General features: G+C 45.3%; 1 protein-coding gene across 2 annotated transcripts in view; it reads left to right on the top strand.

The window, feature by feature from the left end:
- Window positions 1-24050, top strand: part of HUNK (hormonally up-regulated Neu-associated kinase) — a gene marked incomplete at its 5' end in the record, with an annotated part of 117403 nt that overhangs the window by 79542 nt on the left and 13811 nt on the right. For both annotated transcript variants that reach the window (XM_081235618.1, XM_081235617.1), the window contains 4 exons: window positions 2793-2920; window positions 11079-11214; window positions 16270-16432; window positions 20638-20721. In XM_081235618.1, coding sequence (XP_081091744.1) covers window positions 2793-2920; window positions 11079-11214; window positions 16270-16432; window positions 20638-20721 — 511 coding nt within the window. The remainder of the gene's footprint in view (window positions 1-2792; window positions 2921-11078; window positions 11215-16269; window positions 16433-20637; window positions 20722-24050) is intronic.

The following is a 24050-nucleotide window of genomic DNA, read 5'->3' as shown; positions in this document are numbered from 1 at the left end:
CTCGTTGGGCTTTGTCAAATGTTTTAGTATTGTCACCACAAGCAAAGCAGAAGTAGGACTGCTGAGCCCGTGAAGTTGTGTCCCTGGGCCTCAGTTTGAGAATCACTGTATGAGTTGGGTACCATAAAACACCTGCGGGAAAAATGATATTGTTTAAGTACCAGGCTGTTCAGCTTTAGGTGTGAGTGTCAGAGCCAGGATTAAGGCACACAGAGGTGAGCGGGGACAGGATTGACTGGTCGTGTCCCACAGCCAATGGGTAGATGTTGTAGACTTTGGCTTAGTATTTGAAACCCCTCCCCATGCATTGCCCTGAATGGCCCGAGCTGCCTTAGGGAGGTTGGAAGCTGTTTGACTCTGAGGTTCTTCAGGGTTTTCCAACAACAACCTCGTGGAGTGTCCCATGGGGTTTCCATCCATAAGAGCCATGTGTCCCAAGACCCCTTTGAATGCAAAAACGATAAAATTTGGAGGCCCTCTTAGTTTTCCCCCTCATCAGTCTCCAAGCATCCGCCAAGCAAGGATGGTTGGTTCTGCCTCAAACAGACCCACAATGCAGCACTGCATCCCAGTTTCTCAGAGAGGTTACATCCCCTAACACCCCTTCCCTCTGCCCCCAGACTGGCTCTCCTCCCAGCTTCCTGTCTTCTATCACGATCATCACCACCATCCGCTTTCCATGTTTGCATCTTACATCCCCTTCAGACGTCTCTATTGCTAATTTGCCTTTCTCTTTCCACTGCACGCCGTCCCTCCTGTTCAGACTTTAATAATAGCATGACACAGTCTCCTGCTCATTCTGAGCCCTCATCCACTTAATGCCAGGTGACTACTCCCCAACTTATCTGGCCATAGAAGGTTTATTCACCCAACATCTATTCTTGTCCTGGGAAACGTGTTCCACTTAGCACACACGGGAAAACGCTGCTCGAAACGGCTCTGCATGTGCTTTGTTCATTCTTGTCTCCATTTCTTGGTCTACACAGTTTATCCTCATATCCAGCCGGCCAAGACAGATAAGCTCACACACATATACTTACCCCTGAGAGGCCGCCCATCTTCAAGTACTTATTACAGTCCTCTGTCTCCATTAATTCAACTCCTCTGGGGTCAAGAGCAGCAGAGTTCAGCATTTTCTTATCCCCTCTGCACTCACTATTTGAAAAAACTGTGCTTATTTATTTGTTGACTTGCTGGTTGTCAGCCATCACCCAATTCTAAGTCCAAGATGGCGGCTCCTTGTCTGGTTCCCCACCCACCCCAGAGCCAGCATCTATTCCACTGCCTGGGGCAGAGAGCCGACCTGCAAGCATTTGTGGATTGAATGTTGATGTATCAGTCTCCCTAACTCGACTGCGAGTTACAGAGCAGGAACTGGGTCTTGGCATATGCCTGCAATGCGAGAATGATCTCTAGCTGGAGCCTGTGGGCTCTGTACCTGTCCTTCTCCAGAGCTCTGTGATTCAGAGGCACCTTGGTGGAATGGGGCCCCAAGGGTCTTCATTTAAGTCAGTCTCATTGGATTTGTTTTGACTGGAGATCCTGATGCCTCTTTTTAAAACATTCCCTTGGGCGCTTTTGAACACTTCAGACCTCTTGGCAGGCAAGGCATTTCATCCCCATCAGGAAATCTCATCAAAATGATATTAGGATTTCACATCAGGAAAATAAAAATCCTCCAAGAGATGTTGCTGCTCTCTAGTTTGGCTTTGGATATAAGTAGAGTTAAGCCCATTCGGAAGGTATTCTGACCACATCTGAGATATTGGTCCAGAGCTGGGTGGCAGAATCTCACAATAAACAATAATATAGAAAATAAGAGTGGGAAAGAGACTTCCTTTCCCCTCCCCACCCCCAAAGGAATTTCTTCAGTGACAGACCAAAACAGAACTCAAGGGAGGAGCAAAACACCAGTTTGGGGTATGAGACTTTTGTCTCAAAGGGCTGAGTGGTAACCAGGCATGCTGGCTATGCTGTGACTTGGCCTCCTGTGCAGGGTCTTGCTATGTATTTTTTGGCCTGGCCTCCTCCAGGCTCCACCTTGTACACTGTACTTGGAAAACCACATCATGGCAGACCTACTTTTATTCGAGGTTCCTATTTATATGAGGTTCCCCAGGTATTTTTCACATCATTTGGTCTGGACTTCCTCCCAGAAGGAAGGGACATAGTTTCCCCTCCTTACTGGGATAGCTCTTGAAGCTCTTTATTTATTTATTTGTAATTAATTAATTAACTTTAATTTTACATTGGAGTATAGTTGATTTACAATACTGTGTTAGTGTCAGGTATACAGCAAAGTGATTCAGTTATACATATACATATATCCATTCTTTTTCTGATTCTTTTCCCATAACAGGTTATTACAGAATATTGAGTAGAGTTCCCTGTGCTATATACAGTAGGTCCTTGTCGTTTATCAATTTTATATATAGTAGTGGGTATCTGTTAACCCCAAACCCCTAATTTATCCCCCCCTTCCCCTTTTGGTAACCATAAGTTTCTATGTCTGTGAATCTGTTTCTGTTTTGTAAATAAGTTCATTTGTATCATCTTGAAGCTCTTTAACCTCTTCTTAGTGCCTGTCCAAATCGCCAGAGTTGTGCTTTCACCCACGCCTTTCACATTTGCTGTTTCAGAGCAGAGCTGAGTGTTCCAGAAAATGACCAAGAAGGAGCACCGAGGTGGACATGAAAGTGGCAGGACTGCAGCTTCCCCCAGCCCACGCCCTCTTTGGCATCCTCTCCCCGGGGTCTTCTTCTGGTCTCATGCTCTGGTGTCTCTCTTTTCAGAGGTGTGAACATGTATGCCATGCTGACTGGGACCCTGCCTTTCACGGTGGAGCCTTTTAGCCTGAGGGCTTTGTACCAGAAGATGGTGGACAAGGAAATGAACCCCCTTCCCACCCAGCTCTCCACAGGTAATGCACCTGCCACTCTGATTCAGGGTCCAGGGCTGCACTCTGACCACCAGAAGCAGTGTTTGTTTTGCAGCACTGGAGTTAGGACGACCCTCTGATTGTACTCGGTCTCTCCCTAGTATTAAAGCTAAGTCGCAAAAAATGGTTGGGTTTCCCATCTCTAAGGAGGCACTCTCCTCAATCCTTTCTTTTTCCGTTGTAATTCTGAACCCCTAACTTCCTCCTTCTGCACAAAATACACAGATCAAAAGGATCGTATAGTCTGCCTTGGAAAAATACTTTCAGGCTGGTTTGTTTTAAAACTCACCATATTATAATGTCGACTTTGAAAAGAATGTTGATCATCACATTTCTATTGTGTCTTCCTTAGTCAAGTTACTGTAAAGAAACATTAGTTTCATTCAACTTTGGCCTGGGATTTGTTTAGCAATGTGAGTTTTTGAGCCTGTTCAGGAGCTTTTAAATATATATAGGTTTGGTTACTTGATTAGACTGAATCATCAGGTGTGTTTGGAAAGTACACTCAACTTTACCTGGTTCACATTTCAGTAAACAGTTCGTATTAAGGTTTGGTTTCAGATCCAGCAGATTAGTACAGTGTGTTCTTTGGTTTGTTTCACAATTCACTTCAAGTTCCTGGCCTTGGCTTGGCCTTGACAGTCATTTAATTGGCCCCTTAGAATAAACTCAGCTTCACTAAGATAAGGCATGTGGCCACGAAAGAAAAAAGGAGTAATTATTTAATTTCAATGTATGAAACATGGTTAAAATATAACATTTTTGTTTGACTACTGTCAGGTATTTTTTTCTTGAGTTTATAAAGCATCCATGAGGCTGACCCGGAATTTAATGCTTGCCAAATGGCACCCAAGCTGAAATGCATTCTTATAGGTAATTATCTAATTCGGTTCATACTTTCACCTCTGCTGGGGAGGTTCGAATCTCTGGAGGCTGAAAGCAAAGCAGGCATTAGGTACTTAGAAAGATGAGTTACACAGTTCTGTCGCTGTGAAAGAAATAGTTCTGTACCAAGAGCCGTAACTCCTGGAATTAGAAAATGTGCAAAGTGTTGATTGAATTGTTATATTTATGTTTTAGAGCTTTCTGAAATGTTGAAAGTGCTGCAATGAAAGCACATTCATTCATTCATTCCATATTTCACATTCATTCACTTATTCCATGAATATGTCCTGGGCATCAACTCTGTGCTAGGAATGCTCTAGGCACCAGGAGAATAGAACAGTCTCTACCCATAGAGAGCATACATATCAGCAGGGGAGGCCAAAAAATAATATATAAACAAACACATGTGATGTTTAATAGTTTAAATGCTCTAAAGAAAATCAGATAAACCAGGATAAGGGGATAGAGAATAAAGATAGGTTTTTGTTGTTGTTGTTGTTTAACCAATTACAATTTTTAAACACCTTTTTGTTGTGGTGTAATTGTGGATTCACATGCAGCTGTGAGAAATCATACAGCGAGATATGTTTACCCTTCACCCAGTTTCCCCCATTGGTAGGATCTTAAGTAACTGTAGTTTAATATCACCACCAGGACCTTGTTAGAATCCATTGAGCTTATTGAAATATGCCTGCACCTGTGTGTATTGGTGTGTATTTAGTTCTATGCAGTTTCATCACATGTGCAGAGTCATGTGACAGTTACACAGTCAAGATAGGGAACAGTCCCATGACCAGCATTCCTCGTCCTACCCTTCTGTAGCCACAGCCACCTCCCTGCTTCCTGATTAACCCCTGGCAACCACTAACATGTTTCCCAACTCTATCATGTGTCCTTTCAAAAATGCTGTATATTTATATATATATATATCACTTTTTGTCACTCAGCATAATTCCTTTGGAGTCTGTCCAAGTTGTTGCACGTATCAATCCTTTGTACCTTTTTCTTGCTGAGTAGTAGTCCATGGTATAGATATACCACAATGTAAATATTCACCCATTGAAGGACATTGAGTTGTTTCCAGTTTCCAGCTACTATGAATAAATCTGCTGTCAACATTCATATACAGGTTTTTGTGTGAACATGTTTTCATTTCTCTGAGATGAATGCCTAGGAGTGAAATCGCTGGGTTGTATAGTGAGCACATATTTGGTTTGTAAGGAACTGTTAACACTCCTGTTCTGAGTGGCTGTACCACTTGGCATTCTCTCTAGCAATGTGTGAGTGAGTGATCCAGTTTCTCTGCATCCTTGCCAGCATCTGATACTCTCACTACTTTTTATTTTAGCCATTCTGATAGGGGTCTACTGATACTTCATTGTGGTAACAAAAAAGATTTAATGTTTATAAATAAATTCAATCTTTCAAGGTAGTCTCTTTAAGGGTTATATAGTCATAAGTACCGCCATCTTTCAGAGTGATTCTGAAATTCCTCTTATGATTCAGAGCCTGTTTTGTCCTAAGTGGCCCAATACAAAGAACAATAGGAGGTTGTTTGTATCCTCATGCCTGGAAAAGGCAGACAGTGTTCACTCTGAATCCCAGTGAGACCCTAAAGAGCTGGAGCTGCTTCTCACTGTATTAGTCAGGATAGCCCAGGTTATGCTGCAGTAACAAACAGTCCCCAGATCTCGGTGGCATAAGACAACAAAGATTCTCTTGGTTTTTTTTTTGGTCACGACATGTGGCATGTGGGATCTTAGCTCCCCGACCAGGGATTGAGCCTGTGCCCCCTGCATTGGAAGCACAGAGTCCTAACCACTGGACCACCAGGGAATTCAACAAAGATTCTTTTCTCATTCCTCTTTATGTCTATGGAGAGTTGGATCAAAGGTCAAAGGGTTCTGCTCATTCTAATTAGTCAGGGTCCCAGACCAATGGGGCAGCCACCATTTCAAATGTATCTGATCCGTGCAGAGGGAAAGAGAAATCTAGAAGGTCTCTTGTCAGCAGTGAAATCTTCCACCAACATTCCACTCATAACTCCTAACTTTCTAAAACATGTCACATGGCTTCACCAGCTAAAGAAACTGAGGAAGTGCAACCCTACCATATATCTGAAAGGCAGGAAGCCAGAAATATCCGTTGACCAAACAGCATTATTAGTGTGAGCCACAGGCTGTAGGAGGAGGAGTGGGGGTGGGGGGTGGGGGTGGGCAGTGGTCCCTGCCATCGTCACTGAGGAGGGTTGGGCAGCAGGGCAAGGAAAGGTAGAGTAAGAGCACGAGGAAACCAGTCTCATTACTTCTGAACCAAACTTGTTTTTACCCCAGTACTATTATCTGGCCTTAGCAGGCTAGGCTCTAAGTGTCTTCTGATTGTGACAATTAAATATACCCTTAAAGAAGTAAAAGTTGCACCCCTGAAAATGTTTTAAAAAAATCCAAAGGAAATTCCACAGAAGAAAAATTAGAAATGTTCCAAGCAATGTCAGCATCCCTGGAGTTGGTGTCCAACCTCACGTAGCTCCTGCGCTGAGCAGACAGTTTTGACTTTGGCCTTAAGCTCTGTGTGTGCTTGTTAAAGATCTTCACATTCCTACAGGATGTTGTGGTCTTGACTGGTCAGGCATGAACAAGCATGAAGTGCATTTCTATATCTGATTTTACGATTAAGGAATTTGGACATTGCCCTCCCCCTTTTATTCTTTTACCATTGGGATACGTGTATATCTACTCATCTTGGGCTTTAACCCTTTGTGCCATGTGCCAAACATAGCGTTGGCACATAGTCCTTGCTCAGGGAATCTAAGTCTCTGGCACTTGTGTTAAAGTGTGTGGTCTGGGAAGGCAGCCCATAGATTCATTTGACTACTCAGATATGGGATCGGGCTTGATGCGGTAGTGCCCAGAGCTGTGCCCCAGCTGCTGAGGAAGCTCAGGTCATCTTGTTTACAGAGGGAATGGCTTCAGTTTCGGGGATCAGCTACTGCCCTTCCATCAGCCCCCTGCTTCTCCAACCCTTTGTCCTTTGCACCCCGAGTTTACCACTTCTCCCTTCTACCGTGCCTGGCCCCCCTTCATTTGTGATACTGTATGATACTGCCTTGTTTACATCCCAGAATACTAGCTTACAGTAACAAGAGTAGCTGCCATTTACTGAATGGCCATTGGTAAGTGCTCTTCACAGTACCTCCTGTTCTCAAAACAACTCTGTAAGGTAAGTTCTATTATTCCCAATTTATTAAGGAGGAAACTGAGTCTCGGTGAGGTCATATAGCTTCTCTGGTTTTTAATTTGCATCTGCTTGACCCCCAAACCTGAACTTCCCTACTATACTCAGTTGCTTCCCTATCTTTCTTTATGTTATTCAGTATAAGATGCCTCCGCTCTCCTCCCCATCCCAGATTTGGTGGTTTTATCTGTTGTCCTCATGTTTTGAGTAATATCAAAATTGAAACATCCAAGGATGAGGATATGCCATTTTATTGTGTCTCACTAACACATCTTTATTAATTTGATGACTCTATCATTCATCTTTTTTTGAGAATATTTATTTGGTTGTGCTGGGTCTCAGTTGCGGCAGGTGGGCTCCTTAGTTGTGGCTCACCAGCTCCTTCGTTGTGGCACGTGGGCTCCTTAGTTACAGCATGTGAACTCTTAGGTGTGGCATGCATGTGGGATCTAGTTCTCTGACCAGGGATCAAACCCGGGCTCCCTGAATTGGGAGCACGGAGTCTTAACCACTGTGCCACCAGGGAAGTCCCCTATCATTCATGCTTGTAACGATCTTTCCACGTCTGTTGTATAATAGCACTCTTTTTTTAGGTTAAGTTGGAATAATTTTTGCCAAATTTGAGCTGAAAAAGAGCACAGTGTTATTGTCCTTGTGAGTCTGTTCTGCACACTTTTGAAGAATTGCCTCTCTTCTCCACCATGTAGTTTGAAAGCTTAAGCTGTTGGGATCTTGCCAATTCTGGCTTCTAGACAGTTTCTCTTTCTGCTTGTTGGTGCTTGTACATCACAGAGTTGTGAATGCCTTTCATGGCTTTCACATTTACCTTTTCATCACTACACGTCAATGATGGCACTTAGAATACATTCCATACACTCAGTTCAGATCTAGAGGGTTTTGCACCATGAAGTCACTGAAGTGATGCTGAAGGTGGAGTGTTAGCATTTGTGAGGGTTGAGCCAATGCCAGTTAAGATTTCTGAGATGGCCAACAGGCACATGAGAAGATGCTCAACATCGCTAATTTTTAGAGAAATGCAAATCAAAACTACAATGACATATCACCTCACACTGGTCAGAATGGCCACCATCAAAAAGCCTACAAATAATAAACGCTGGAGCGGGTGTGGAGAAAAAGGAACCCTCCTACATTGTTGGTGGGAATGTAAATTGGTGCAGCCACTATGGAAAACAGTATGGAGGTTTCTTAAAAAACTAAAATAGAATTACCATATGATCCAGCAATCCCACTCCTGGGCATATATCTGGAGAAAAGTCTAGTTCGAAAAGATATGTGCACCCCAATGTTTACAGCAGCACTATTTACAATAGCCAAGACATGGAAGCACCCTAAATGTCCAGCAACAGATGAATGGATAAAGAAGATGTAGTATACATGTACAATGGAATATTACTCAGTCATAAAAAAGAATGAAATAATGCCATTTGCAGCAACTTGGATGGACCTAGAGATTGTCATATTAAGTGAAGTTAGTCTGACAGAGAAGAACAAATATATGATATCACTTATATATGGAATCTAAAAAAATGATTTAAATGAACTTATTTACAAAACAGAAAGAGACTCACAGGCAGAGGAAACAAACTTATGGTTGCCAAAGGGGAAGGGCAGTGGTGGGGGGAGATAAATTTGGAATTTGGGATTAACAGATACATAGTACTATATATAAAATAGATAAACAACAAGGCCCTACTGTATAGCACAGGGAATTATATTCAGTACCTTGTATATAACCTATAATGAAAAAGTCTGAAAAAGAATACATATATTTTTATATATATGTGTGTGTGTGTGTATATATATAAATATATACACACACATACATATATATGAAAAAAAAGATTTCTGAGAAGCCTCGACAGTCCAATAATTGTTGTTGCTGCTTTCTCCTGGGAGGTGATGGGGAAGGAGCTTCAGGTGTGGGAGACCCCAGCTGGCGTCCCATGGGCTGCACTGGAGCAAAAAGTTTGATGGCTTCGTCTGTCCCCTGTGGCTCTTTCCCTAGGCACAGGGTCAGGAGCTCACACAAGCCAGTCCAGACTTTGGAAAGCTGAAGCTCATGGAGGTAACAGGTTTTGCACTGGTGGAGTGTGTACCTTCTGTGACATGGAGCACAGAGAGGGAGCGCGCCCCGTATGGGCCATCCCTACACTTGAGCCCTAGTGGAGACCCCAAGCGCTAGCTTAGAAGACGGGCTGGGACGCATGGCTGTTCCCCCCATGGCTTTCCAGGACACTGGAGAATATTTTAATCCCTTTTGCTCATGAGTCATAGGGATATTCAAGACCCTAACACAAACTGCAAAGAGCTCTAAGGATGTTTTCAAAGTCCTTTTTGGATAGTAAGGCAATATTTGTGATGTCCACAGAAAGAAAATTCACCAGTAGAGATCTGAACTAAAATTACTTGTGCTCATCAGCAATTTGTGAAGGCGCACAGCGCCTGTTCTGAAAATAGAACAAAAACACACATCCAGTCTGTTCTTAGCTCTTCTGGTTAATCATACTCTGAGAAAGCCTGGGTTGCTGTTCGGGTCCTTTGAGGGTAAGCAACAGAGATGTCTGTAAAAGAAACATCATTTACTGAATAGCATCCCCGTTTCAACTCATTAAGCTCACATCTTTTTTTCTTTGACCAATAGATGCCCCCTGATAAAGCAAATGTAAATGACCTTGCAATATAGGGGAGGTGAGAGAAGGGAGATAGAGGTTCCAACAAGAGGAAGCCCTCTTTTGGAGCCCCACTTGCTTTTCAGAGCATTGAAGAACATTTTAGAAAAGTTTGATTTGGAGACCCAGCTATAAAACTTAGCATAGTAAATGTATCTCATTGACTGTTCCGGCATCTACGCATATATTTTTACCCACAACGTTCTCAAAGGGAAATGACCTTCTGGTGACCTCATCAACTGTGTGGGAACGCACCTGGAGAGGTTACCTGGGGTCCTGAACTAGCAAAGGCTATTTCTTTGGGGTTGATTCTGGCATCAGAGTTAGCTCCTCTTTTGAAGGCTTCATTTTTACCCCGCAAAAAATGGTTGACAGTAACACCCATCATTCTGTAAAGGACAGTTTTTGAAAAGACAGCTAAAGCCTGTGAGAAAGTGAGAATTTTTATGACTTATCACTGAAAAGTTAGATTATCTTAGAAAACTGAAAAATAGCTTTGGAGAGAAGATAGAAAAGTTTCGTGACCAAGCAAATTAAGATTATTTTCCGGAATCTATTACTTGGTATATTGGAAATTGGCTATAATGTACAAAGCTACATAAAAGAGTATTTTTTTCTCTTGCAAGGATAATATCACAATGCTTCATAAAATGAGTACAAATAAGAAAATATCCTGGTCCCAAAACTCAAGCAAGACAGACCATCTTCATTTTGAAGGAATCCCTGGCATTCCTTGTCCATATGAGGACCTGCATATTCTCCTGCTGAGCAGTTTTGGAGCCTGTGACCTCCATGTGCATTATAAACGTATTTTCCCATGTTGTGTAGTTGTCCCCACTGTTATAATCTTAAAGGATGCATGTATAGCACAGGGAACGATACTCAGTATTTTGTAATAACCTATAAAGAGAAAAGAATCTGAAAAGAATTTGCATATATATAATACATAAATATATAATTATATTATATATATAATAATATATATATATTCCTCAAAACCTACCTTGAGATCAAGCACTGTCTTTTTCCTTTCTTTCGTCCCTCTTTGGCTCACCTTTAGCAGTGGACCAGAGAAAAAACCACAGCGGTGGACCATAAGATAAGACCACAGGTGGTTTGGGGAAGTACTGGATGTGGGGAGACCCGCACTGGTTCGTGCTCTACCGTGTTCCAGGTGCACCTCTTGGACAGATATCTTAAACTCTTGACTTATGACACCCAGAGATCCAGAAACTAGATCAGCAGTGGCTCGGGAGGTGTGGTGGGTCCCTTGCCCTGGGTCTTCCTTCAGCCTGTAACACACGTGTGTTCTCTGCTGAATGTCTTTGCAGGAGCCGTGAACTTCCTGCGTTCTCTCCTGGAACCAGATCCTGTGAAGAGGCCCAATATCCAGCAAGCACTGGCGAATCGCTGGCTTAATGAGAATTACATGGGCAAAGTGCCATGCAATGTCACCTATCCCAACAGGTAATCCAGTGCACACAGAGGGACTCCTCCTCGGGCAAGATGGGGCCTGTCTTACGAGCCCCTGAATAGTTCTGGACCGGAGGCTTCACGTGATTCGAGGAAAGGCCACGTCTTCTCGTGGCTGCTCTTCCCCACGGCGCACACAAGAGGAAGTGTAGGCGGGGCCGGCCCGTGTGGCTGTGCAGAGTGCGCCCTGCAGGGGGCGCCCGGCGGAGGGCGTGCGGGCGCTGAAATCAGGCCGCACTCCCCTTATCAAACCTGCCCCTGAGGGCCCGCGTTTTTCCAGAGCAGCACCTCTTTCTAATTCACACCAAGGGACCGTGTAGACTAGCTATGGCCTGAGTGAGTGTGTGTGTGCCTGTGTGTGTATGTTTGTGTCTGTGAGTGTTATCTGCGTTTGAGTCTGTGTGTGTGTGTGTGTGTTCCACCCAAGAGCTCTCCTGTCGGCATCGGGCGGGATCCAGTGCGATCGCCTCTCCCCCTTTTCAAACCATCCCCCGGGCTCCTCTTCCGCCACTTCTTTGCTCTGATGTTTGTTTCAGCCCTAAGTCCCCTGCCCTGAAATGTTGGGGACAGAAAGAAAAGTCAAGGGCAGGAGTCCTTTGCTTCAGGCCGTGTTTCCCTGTGCCATTTCTGTGAGGAGGACTCTTTAGGGAAGGCTTACAGACAGGAGTCCTCAGGTATCCCTGAGGGGCACCTCATGATGGCCCACGTGTCCCCATGCGCGGGTATGGAGTACAGATTTGAAAACAAGTACAGGAGAACATTTCCTTGTACTTTTCCCTACTCATGTGACATATTGTTAACTAGCCCGAGTGGAGGAATGAGGACTCTCCCCTTGGTGACTTTAGAGCCAACGTGAGGACCTGTGGGTCCAATACCCCCGGGACAGGGACCTACCTTGAGTCCCTTCTTCCTTCAGACCTGGAGTGGCCCGTGCATTCTAGATCTGAGGCTCAGGTGAAGACAAGAGAACCACTGATGAAGCGGGACAGGTTCAGCACTGACAGGGCAGGGAAGACGTGTCCTCTGTGATCCTATCTTCAAAATGCCCAGGAAGGTCTGGAAACATCCACCAAGACTTATGGAAGTTGCAGCACTGACTTCTCCAAATGAGATGGGCAGGCAGAGCTCCGTCTTGGGGAGGAAGTTCTAGAAGAACTTCAGGGGGTGTGGGTGGACAGTGCTGGGACCCGCCTCCTGGCTCCTGGGCCACATTTGCACTCGCCATGGCTATAGATAGCTGTTATCTACAGTGCTAGCATTTGACTTGTGGGAGGTAATGTAAACAAAGTCTAGGTTACTTAGGTTACCAAGGGAACCTGAAAATAGACTGCTGGTTTCCAGTGCTGGCTCGGTTTGGGCTGGTACCTGAAATAGACACCGGGAATATTAGCCCAGTGTGAGACGGAAAGCAAAGCTGAGGGGCCATGCCTCGTCACCAGGGCTCATGCTGCCTGGCACGCCCAGGTGTGCTCTCTGTAAAGGAGGAGGCGCTGGTGGCAGCCAAATGAGTCATTAACCTAATGTAATCACGGTCTAAATGAGCAGAATCAATCCACTCAATGCGGCAGCTGTTAAAGGAAGTGAAGCCGCTGTTAAAAATACAATCCCCCCTCCTTGCTGACCACGTCTTCATTCACAAAGATTCAGACCCAGGCATCTCATTTTGTAGCTTATAAACAGGCTTTCGTAGATTAAAACTTAAATTCTAGTAACCCATACTGGCTTTGCCAGATTGGTCATTTTTGCATTTGGACTTGGTCAAAAGCAATAAAGGCTGCACATGATCTAGTTGGGTAGATTGTAAAAATGGTTAAGAGCTTGTATATGAAGGAAAACAGCAGCTCAATATCTTCTGTTTAGCTAAGGTTCGTTACTCATTTTATACTAGAGGCAAATCAATGTCCAGTTTTTAAGTAATGAAACCAGAAATCTCAACTATTGGAAAAGACACAAGTTATTTACAGTCTTTATTATAAAAAATATATAATGCAAAAAAAATGTGCTTTTGATGATTATTCTTCTGCTTTTACCAGCACACAGATAAAGGGAGTAAGAACATGTGACCAGGGAAAGGAATATTTTCTTTACAAAGTCTATTTTATAGCTTCCCAACATTCATAGCCCCAGATTTAATTATTTTAGATGTTGTCAATGTTTTACTTCTGGGAAAGAGAGAAAATAAAGGTCCTGTGTTTTATATCACTCTTCTGTAAAGCCTTCTGTTAATTCATTTGGGCCTCCAAGTTGATAGCCCCAAGAGGCAAGAGGAAAATGTCTTTAAACTCTTTATAATAAATGTTCATGTCAGTCAGTCACAGATGTTTGCTGTGTGCCAGGCCCCCCTCCCTGTTCTGGGAACAGACATTTTTTTTAGAGCCGACCTTGGCTACCTCCTTCCTATCCTGCCTGGGCCTGGACACTCTCCCACACCTCCAGTTAGCTCTGGACATGAGTGGGAGGGAAAGCAGGTCATTGGTTCAGAGGACGGAATTAGACCAAAGTGGAATCAAATTGGATTTAATGCAAATTTACTCAAAATTATACCTAGAGTTCTTGAACATTTTTTACCATTGTCTATATCATCAAAACTTGGAGAGATACGTTTGTTCTCTACACCTGCGTCTCAATTTCTGCCCTGCAAACCAGTTCATCTGTACCATTTTTCTAGGTTCCACATATATGCGTTAATATACGATATTTGTTTCTCTCTTTCTGACTTACTTCACTCTGTATGACAGTCTCTAGATTCATCCACGTCTCTACAAATGACCCAATTTCATTTCCTTTTATGGCTGAGTAATATTCCATTGTATATATGTGCCACATCTTCTTTATCCACCAAGGGGGGAAAGCGGCGGGGTGGGGGGGTAGGGGTTGGTGGTGGGATGAACTGGGAGATTGGGATTGACATATATACACTAATATGTATCAAATGGATAACTAATAAGAACCTGCTGTATAAAAAAATAAGTAAAATTAAAAAAAAGAAAGAAACTTGGAGAGATAACACAGGTTCAACAACTGATACAGGAGAGCACTAAATACATGCATTGCTTATTGAAAATGTTTAAAATATTACTCTCAGTCAACAGCCAGTCCACAGTCTACGTTTGGCAGAGTTCACCTGTTTTGGAAGACAGCGGGGACAAAGGGCAGAGACGGGGCGTCTCCCCTGCTCACTTTCCTCCTCTCTCCTCCACCCCCACCCCCACCCCGGTGGCACCCCACACCCAGAGCACCCTCCCTTCCAGGGCCTGCTCCTGGTAGGGGGCAGGGCCATCCATGTGTAGCTGTGGGTGATTGGCCAGGGGTGGGGGGAAGGGTCACAAAACTCATGATCTGATTGGCTGGGAGGTGAGTCTATGAGGCAGTGGTCTGATTGGCCAATGTCAGTGATCTCATTGGCCAGGAGTGAGGTCAAGCAGCAGTGGTGTCATTGACCTAGGGCAGGGCTGCTGGCATGTGGTTGTTACCAGATAGTTTCAAACAGTTGTGCTTTCTGTGTTAAGTGCTTGTGTCAATCTTCACGTAATTGTATCCTTTTTAAACAAACATTATTTTTAACCATTAATCATACCAACCATACTCCAACCTGCTTTCTAGAATTTGTGATTTTGTAGCCAACAGGAGTGAGGAAGGCAGATTTTGTGGTTTCTTGGGCACCTTTTCTTTGGACAGCACTTAGCCACATAGAGGGAGAGCTGACCTAGGTTACAGTGGTCAAGAGACCCAGGTCTGCCCTTGCTGCCCCTACTAACGGGCCTGTGAACTTGGCAAGTCGGTTTCCTCTTCGGCACCATTATGGGGTTATACTGTGTGGTTTTTCCTAGTGTTATGGTTCTGAGGTTCCACCAGAAATGTCTTCAGACTCTTTGGCGGCGGTTACAGAGCTCTCTAGCCAGATGTGCTCGCCTTCTGCTCACAGAGTACTGTATTTGCATCTCTCTGAAGGACTGTAGGACCTCCTCTCTGATGACACACCTCCACTACCAACACACATACTCTCTATGCCCCTCAGCCTGTTTTTGTGTTCTCCATAGCTGCCACTTCTTGCCTATGTGTCCCTGGGCAATTTACTTCCCTGTTGTGGGCCTCAGTTTCTCCATCTGTAAAATGGGGATAATAATGGTACCTACTCATAAGACTGTCATGAAGAATAAATGAATTTATTTTCTCTCCACCCCACTGGAATGTAAACTCCATGAGGCAGAGACTTGTTGAATGAACGAATGAGTGAATGAGTGGTTAAATGAATGCCTGGCATTCATTTCTTTGGCATTTTATCCCAAGGAGTTTATCTTCATAATACTCCTGTGTAGAAGATTTAACCTGTCCTCTGAGAGCACTTTACTTTACAGCTGAGCCTCAAATCCCCTATTTGTGAACCTGTGAACTCATATTTGTTCCTTCAAACACTCTCTGGGCTGGCTCCTGAACACCCTCCTTCCCCAACTCAGCTTCCACCCAACCTAAGTGTGGGCTCCACCCCATTTCCAATAAATACATTTTAAGGAAAACATGTCAAATTGTAAAGAAATTTGGGACAATTGGGGAAATTTGAATATATTCTAGATATCAGAGAATATTAAGAGATTACTAAAATTTCGTTGGGTGTGTTGATGGTATTGTGGTTCTACAGGAGATGTCCTTGGTTTTTAAAGATGCAGGTCGAGGTGTTTAGGAAAAAAGATGTCATGATGTTTGTGATTTAAAATACTTTAGGAAAGAAAGGAAGGGAGGGAGAGATGGAGGAAGGAAGGAAGAAAGAAAGCAAGCCAAAGTGTTAACAACTGCTTCACCCAGGAATTGGGTACACACATAGGCTATTACACGATTCCCATTACTTTTCTGTATATGTAACTTTCCATAATAAAAAGTCAAGTGAATGAATGAGTGAATGAATGGACTGATTGTCCACGAGGGGGCCCATGTGTGTGTGTGGCGGGGGGGCGGTTTCTGTGCCGTCATGTCTGTGAGCATCGCTAAGGAGGTCCTGGAGCCTCAGCGACGGTGGAGAGGTGACTGGTTCTCTGTCCCTCTGCCCTGCAGGATTTCCCTGGAAGACCTGAGCCCGAGCGTGGTGCTGCACATGACGGAGAAGCTGGGCTACAAGAACAGCGACGTGATCAACACCGTGCTCTCCAACCGCGCCTGCCACATCCTTGCCATCTACTTCCTCTTAAACAAGAAGCTCGAGCGCTATTTGTCAGGGGTGAGTGGAGCCCCGCGGTGGTTTTCTCTGGTCTCTGTGGAAAAACGAGCTCTGACACTGGAAGTGTTTCCCAGTTACTGACACTTGATCTGAGCTGTTAATTGAAACTAATGTGAGGCCGAGTTTCCTGAAGGTGGGATAAAATAGTAGCAAAACCTGCTTCTCAGGGAGCGCTTTTTATCTGAGGTGTTTTAAAAATATTCTCCCACAGGGTTAAGCTCTGGGCAGACTCGTGAGAGATTCAAGCCTCTTTTCCTTTCAGCTTCTTGTTGCCTTTTTGGCTCCGTTTCTCTTGGCTCCTTGGGGTCCCCACTTAGATGCACTGGGGCTTGTGTAATCATAAAAGTTGGGGAGCTGAGCCCCTCAAGCATTCACCTGTAAAGCATGGTAGATGAGAAAGCCACTATTTACATTTACTTCTCTAGAAAGCAAAAGTGAAACCTTGGCCCCTTCACTCAGTCTGGGCATCAGATGGTCCAGGTGTCGCGTGTGTTGAAGATGAAGGACGTAGAGCTGGGAGCCTGGGTCGGACCACGGTACCCTCAGGCTTTGGTCACCTTCATTCTTCTGCCTCATGAAGTTCATACATGCCTGGGTGAGGGAACTTACAGGCTTCAGTATCTAGATTTGACTAGATCAAGTCTTTCCAAATGGACAATGGTTAAAAAGGAATTCTGCAAAGAAAACTGGATCACAGGCAGTATGGATTCCTCATATCACTCCTTCTGTTTCTCCTACTCAGAATGGTGACGACTGACCAGATCTAACAGGAAGTCAGCCAGAGAAATTTGGAATGGTCAGGAAGCCCATCTGAAATTTGATTTCATACCCATTCCTGAAGGATGATCGTCACCTTGCCTATATGGCGCCTTGAGATCAGGTTGTATGGGGTCATCACTGTTAGGAAGACATTGAGAATCCAGAACGTAAAGAGGAACTTCTAGAGTTTTTCGGTGCTATTTAAAGTCATGTGATAGCCCAATATCCCACAAAATTCCACTCAACAATAGACTTACAAGCCTTTTATGAGGTTTCTACATTAAAGCTAAAGATGAAAATTCACCGATAGTTGGGGAAATGATATTCTCCCTGATGAGGGAGAAAATGACCAAAATGATGTCCAGAGGACAGCACGATCAGAATGTATCTCTTATTAGCAAATGGATTTGGGAGACATCTAGAAAACATTGCCGAATAGATGAAGAAGCTTGATGGGAGATTTGTCAAACAATGGAACAAAAGTATCGATGTTTCTAAGCTGATTCAGCTTAGGGTATTTCCTAGATTTGGCTTCAACAGGAAATTATCCACAGAACAACTTTTTTTTTTTTTTGGTGAGCCACAAAAGGAATGATGTACATGAGAAGAAACATTATAGTAAAAGGCATTTAAAAATAAGAGCAATGTTTTATGGGGGAAAAAAACGTGCTCCAGAAGCAGTGATGGGACGAAATTTCAGAAGGGAACAGATATGCAGCTGGATTTCAGAGCCAGTGTCACGGTCATGGGAAAGCTACTGCAGGAGAGAAGTGGAGTTCAGAAAGACTGGACCTTTGATACATAGTATGTTACTTATATCATTTTATTATGTGATAAGAGGGATTAAGAAATTCTCTCACACCAGAGAACAGAGGTCCTCTGTTCACCTATGATGATGAGCTTAAAAGACATGTTAGACTTGAAGCCATTTCTCATTTCTCTTTTATGAGAAGACCATATGTCCTATATTTCTTTCTTTTCTTATCCTTTTAAATTCCTATTTTATTGCCTATTTTATAATGTACGTGATATGTTAGTACAGTACATGCTTATAATTTATAAATAAATGTGCACATATTGTAGATGCCTGCTAACAACTTTTTTCACTCATATGGGCTCAGGATCACACCATTTAGGAACCACCATGCTAGGGACAAGTAGTTCTCAAGTAAAGGAACAGAGGAGGGTCACACGCTGATTTTCTTTTTGAAATGATGAATGTTGTTCAAAAATTAGTTTTAGGGCTTCCCTGGTGGCGCAGTGGTTGAGAGTCCGCCTGCCGATGCAGGGGACACGGGTTCGTGCCCTGGTCCGGGAAGATCCCACGTGCCATGGAGCGGCTGGGCCCGTGAATCATGGCCGCTGAGGCTGCTCATCCAGAGCCTGTGCTCCACAACAGGAGAGGCCACAACAGTGAGAGGCCCGCGTACCGCAAAACAAAAAATTAGTTTAAAAAAATGTTTCCATGAAACTGACTATAAAGTTTATGATTTCACATATTTAAAGGATGACATTGCTACTTTCCTGAGTAAGCTAGCAGATTGAAACATTCTTCTTTTGAAAGGACCAGTTTTCTGGATACTGATCAATAAGATAGATGGGCTTTTGTTTTTAAAATAGTTTCTTTCCTTATTTAAATTATATTTTTAATTTTTGTCTGTGTTGGGTCTTTGTTGCTACGCACGGGCTTTCTCTAGTTGCAGTGAGTGGGGGCTACTCTTCGTTGCGGTGTGAGGGCTTCTCTTATTGCGGAACACGGGCTCTAGGCATGCGGGCTTCCATAGTTGCAGCACGCAGGCTCAGTAGTTGTGACTCGTAGGCTCTAGAGCGCAGGCTCAGTAGTTGTAGTGCATGGGCTTAGTTGCTCCGCGGCACGTGGGATCTTCCCGGACCAGGGCTCAAACCCACGTCCCCTGCATTGGCAGGCGGATTCCTAACCACTGCACCACCAGGGAAGCCCTAGTTTCTTTCTTATGTCTACCTCCACATCTACAGATGCAAACTTTGGTTACTCACGCTCTTAATCACACGGCTCATCCCAAGTAAGAGACATTTGTGTGAAGCTCTTAGGGTACGTCTTGCCTTCTCTGGATGTCTTGCCATCTGCTGTGTTTGCCCAGCATCAGGGTTACAAATGGTGCAGTGTTGCAAAGCTCTGTGGTTTTGTTTACTGAGAAGTTCCCTGGAAACTCTACTAACTTAGTTCTAACTGGAGAAGGTTCTTTCTTATTTTATTGTCTGTTTCACACTTAAACCTTAAATCATAGGACATAGCTGTTCTGAGAACCACTGTCTAGGTGGGTGGCTGCTTTTAAGAATGAATTATTCCCCAGAGACAGCCATAGCTGGTCCACTCAGTAATTTCCACACAAGGCTAATTTAATTGCACCTATGCACTGTGCCAGTTATGGATATCATTAACCGATTACTAACAACCGTGTATAATTTTGAAAGCAAAATGAGTGAACTAAAAAGTAAAATATTGTATTGGGCGATTGGGATGGACATGTATACACTGATGTGTATAAAATTGATGACTAATAACCTGCAAAAAAAAAGTAAAATATTGTAACTTAATTATTTGTCATTTCTCCCCTTATCCCTTGATTCTTGTTTCCTCTTTCTAAAACCTAGAAGCGTGGATTTTAATTTGGAGAGCCTGTAAAGGCATTCTGTGAATATTTGTTGGCTGAAAAACTAATCAGTCATTTCATTTCACCTGTCGCCAGAGAGGATTGCACCTAAACAGTGCCCCTAGATCATCTTAGGTGTGGTTATCTGTCTTCTTCTTTAAGCTATATTATGAATTGCTGTGACATTTATTGGGGCGGGGGGCAGGAACTAGGGCTTTTTTTTTAAATTGAAGTATAGTTGATGTACAGTGTTGTGTTAGTTTCAGGTATACAGCAAAGTGATTCTGTTATACCTATATATATATATATATATATATATTCTTTTTCAGATTATTTTCCATTATAGGTTATTACAAGATATTAAATCTAGCTCCCTGTGCTGTACAGTAGGTCCTTGTTATTTATCCATTTTAGGGCTGTTTTTAAATAAGCAACATCTGTATCCCATTCAGTAATTCAGTAAAATAAGGTATTCTCCCCAGCTCACATACTTGGTCTCTGCTTCCATGTCTTAGAGTGGTCTTCATCGCACAGATGAAAGGACTGAGGCCCAGCAAGGAGCAGTGATGTGCCCAGGGTCACCTGGCCGTTTCCTGGCAGAGCCAGGAACAGAAATAGGTCACCCGATTCTGGGTCCCGTGCTCTCCCCACACTCCATCCTTGGATGAGGCTTTGCACTGCAATTAAGTGCCTTGACAACCCCTTTCTGCCCTTTCTCAGCCAAGCGCTGAGTTTAAAAATTAATGAATGCTTAATGGACATTTCTATTTCCTGGGAGTTAAGCCAGGCTTTTTTTCTCTTCTCCTCTGGTAGAAATCCGACATCCAGGACAGCGTCTGTTACAAGACCCAGCTCTACCAGATAGAAAAGTGCAGGCCCACCAAGGAGCCCTATGAGGTGAGTGGCCCCCAGAGCAAAACCCCCAGGATCTCTTAGGAAGAGTGGATTTCTATTCTGCGGGGAAGAGGGGAAAGGAAACCAATTATTGTGGGACACAGAAGTAGCCAAAGACAAATACTTAACTGAGCCTCTGAGAAACGGTTTACAGCGGGGCCACCATCGTTGAGTCTCTAGACTATGGTTCTCAGCTGTGGCCACATGGTGGAATCGCTGAGGAGCATTTTAACATCCGGATGCCTAGGCCGTACCTCAGACTGATTCCACTGATCCACTCTCCATCTCCAACGAGATCAGGGGTCACTATTTTGTAAAGCTCCCTGGATGGGTCCCAGTGGCATCAAGGTTGTCAGGTCTCCAAGAGGTAAAGACGAGGTGCTGAAAAGTACGTGTATGTAAAACTTGGCGTCAGGAGAACAAAGTACAGTGAGGAACAGGAAGAAGTGTCTGCAGCAAAGCCTTTCCAGTCAGCTGTCCCTGGTGACCTGATGCTACCTAGAACGCACCTGAGAGAAAATAACCAAGATTCTTTGATTTCAGAGTAAAAACTGGCATCATATCGTCCCAAATTTGGACCCCAAATACATGCTTGTTAAGAGACTGTGCCTGGACTTCCCTGGTGGCGCAGTGGTTGAGACTCCGCCTGCCGATGCAGGGGACGCGGGTTCGTGCCCCGGTCCGGGAAGATCCCACATGCCGCGGAGCGGCTGGGCCCGTGAGCCATGGCCGCTGAGCCTGCGCGTCCGGAGCCTGTGCTCCGGCAACGGGAGAGGCCACAGCAGTGAGAGGCCCGTGTACCGCAAAAAAAAAAAAAAAAAAAAAAGAGGGAGACTGTGCCTGGGGACTCGAGATCCAAGACCAGGAGCACAGGGTAAGGGTCCCCCCACCAGGACTCCTCATTCGCTGTTTTGTCCAGTGGGGGTCGCCTGTCTTCTCAGTGCTTTTCCATGGAATCTGGAACGAGCTGGGCTGCGCTCCATGGCGGCAGCAGAAATCAAGTGGGACACGGCCCAGGCCAGCCCAGTGACGCCGGTGACGGGGCTGCTGAACTGCCGGCACCACGGGTCAATGCGGCCACCCCTGAGCATCGAGGCTGGGGTAGGCTTCGGTAGCTGCAGGAGGAGGGCGAGGCTGGTCAATCTACACAGCCTGGGGGATGGCACCATTTAAGAAGGCAGAGAAAAGGAGACGCTGATGACAGAGAAGCTAGCGAAGATAACGGGGCAGCCGGAGACCCTGGAGGGAAGGATGCCAGGGAGGACATGGGAAAGGTCAAGTGTAAAGCAGCCAGTGGTGACAGCTGAGCCGTTTCTCGTCCTGGAGGAGGTGGAGAAGCAGAAAGGAGATTGCGTGGATTTGGGGGAGTGAGGACCGTGAGCAGAGATCTCTCCGGCGATGCCGCTGGCAGTGAAGAGGGGCTGGGGAGCAGGCGGGCTGGGAGGCAGAGGAAGGAACTCCAGTGATGGGGGGTGGGGGGAGGGCATGCATTCAGAGCAGCCAGGGTGGGCCCTAGCCTTGACCCCAGGCTGCAGGCCTCCTTCCTCTGCGACTGGCTGTGAGGCCCCAGCATGATGAAGACGGAGATAAGCTTTTGGAGCGCCAGCAAGGGGGCGCGGACTGGGGCTGGGCGGGGAGCATGGCTTCTAGGGCTGGGAGAGAGAGAGCGGAGATGGTGGAGGGCCAGACTTCCCTGAGCTCCACGCCCCTCCAGCCAGTTGCTTACTGAACCTTCTGTGGTGTGAACGAAGGTGTCTCAAATCCAGCACGCCTGGAACCAACCCCACCTCTCCTTCCCCATCCCCCCCCACCCCTGGCCCCTATTTTCTGTCTGCAAATGGCAGCCCCACCCTCAGTACAGGGCAGAAACCTGGAAGACCTTTGCATTCATCTCCCTCACCCCTAGAGCCAGTCTGTCGCCAAGTTCTGCTGGTTTGACTCCTGAACCTCTCCAACCCCTCCACTCTCCATCCGCCCCATCCTCGCCACCATCACCTCTTGCGTGGACCTCAGCTGCAGCCTCCTTCCTAACTGGTCCCGCTCCTTCCCCGTGACTACCTGGCGCTCCATCCACACACCGGCCAGAGCGAGCGATTCACACTCAAATCAGACCACATCACTTCCCCGCTTGAAACCTTCAAAGCCTTCCTTAACCTGGAAGGCAAACTCTGTGACATGGCCACTGCGTCCCGGATTGAACCGGCTTTGCCAGCAACTCCAGCCTTGTCTCCCAGGCCCCGCACACAGCCCTGCTTCTTGCTTTGTGCTCAGTCCCGTGGGCCTTGAGACTCTGTGCTCTCTTGGCTGCCAGGGCTGGGCACACCCTGTTCTCTCTTCCAGAATGTTCTCCCCACCCCTCTCTGCTGAGTTAATGTGTATCTTCAGCTCCCACGGCAGGGTCATGTCCTCGTGGACCCCTGACATCCTCTGACCTCTGCCATTGGGTTGCCTCCCTCCAGAACACACCGTCACACACATTCTGCTTCCTGGGGCTTGTCGCATTGGCAGGGTTCTCTTTGTTCAGGGATTATTTGATTATCATGTCTTCCCCACTCTGGTCTGTGAGTCCCTTGAGAGCAGGGACTGTGTCATTTTTGCTCCTCATCGTGTCCCTAGAGCCTACACAATGCCTGGCACCCAGTAGAGGCTCAATAAATATTTGTAGATGAACAAATGAAATAATCAAGTGGACCTTGGCCCTAGTCTCAGAAAATAGAATTGGGCCAGCATCTGGGGAAGGTCGAACATTCCAGGTGGGACACCTAGCTTGATTAAAGTAGGGGACCACCTGCACCATAGCGTGCAAGTCGAATGATCATCACCTGATGGCCATGCCCTGTGGCAGGGAGGGACCTCTTACAGTCACTTGCAGGGAGGGTGGCCACCTCGGCCGGGGTCCAGGGGATACTGAATTCACTGTTAGGCTCCCCTGCCTCTTGGTTTGACTGTTTAGGGCCGCAGGTAATAACACAAACTTAGACGTACCGCATGCCCCTATGTGTGTGCCCTAGGCAGCCTCTAAGCCACCTGGCTGACACCCATGTCCTTGGTTGCCCTCGTACCCTGCCCTGCTTGTGTGTTAAGTGTCAGAACCGCGATGGGAAAGGGGCCTCTTCTTTTCATCCAGGTTATTATTCTCAGCTGATTATTTCATTTGGCCCGGAAAACACATAGTAAGCATTTTAAACCATTTGTCGAAATATTTAATGGTTAGGGTTTCAATGGGAACGCTAATGGGAAGACAGCATTTCAATTTTCTGTGATCCATTTGTTTTCTCCAAACTGCAGCAGTCCTTGTGCTAATTAAATTACAGGCTCTGACTAGATGACGC

The sequence above is a fragment of the Mesoplodon bidens genome (genome assembly GCF_964165515.1).
Source record: "Mesoplodon bidens genome assembly, chromosome: 5".
Lineage (NCBI taxonomy): Eukaryota > Metazoa > Chordata > Mammalia > Artiodactyla > Ziphiidae > Mesoplodon > Mesoplodon bidens.
Note: the sequence above shows the minus strand (reverse complement) of the source record. Positions and strands in the feature narration are given on the sequence as shown.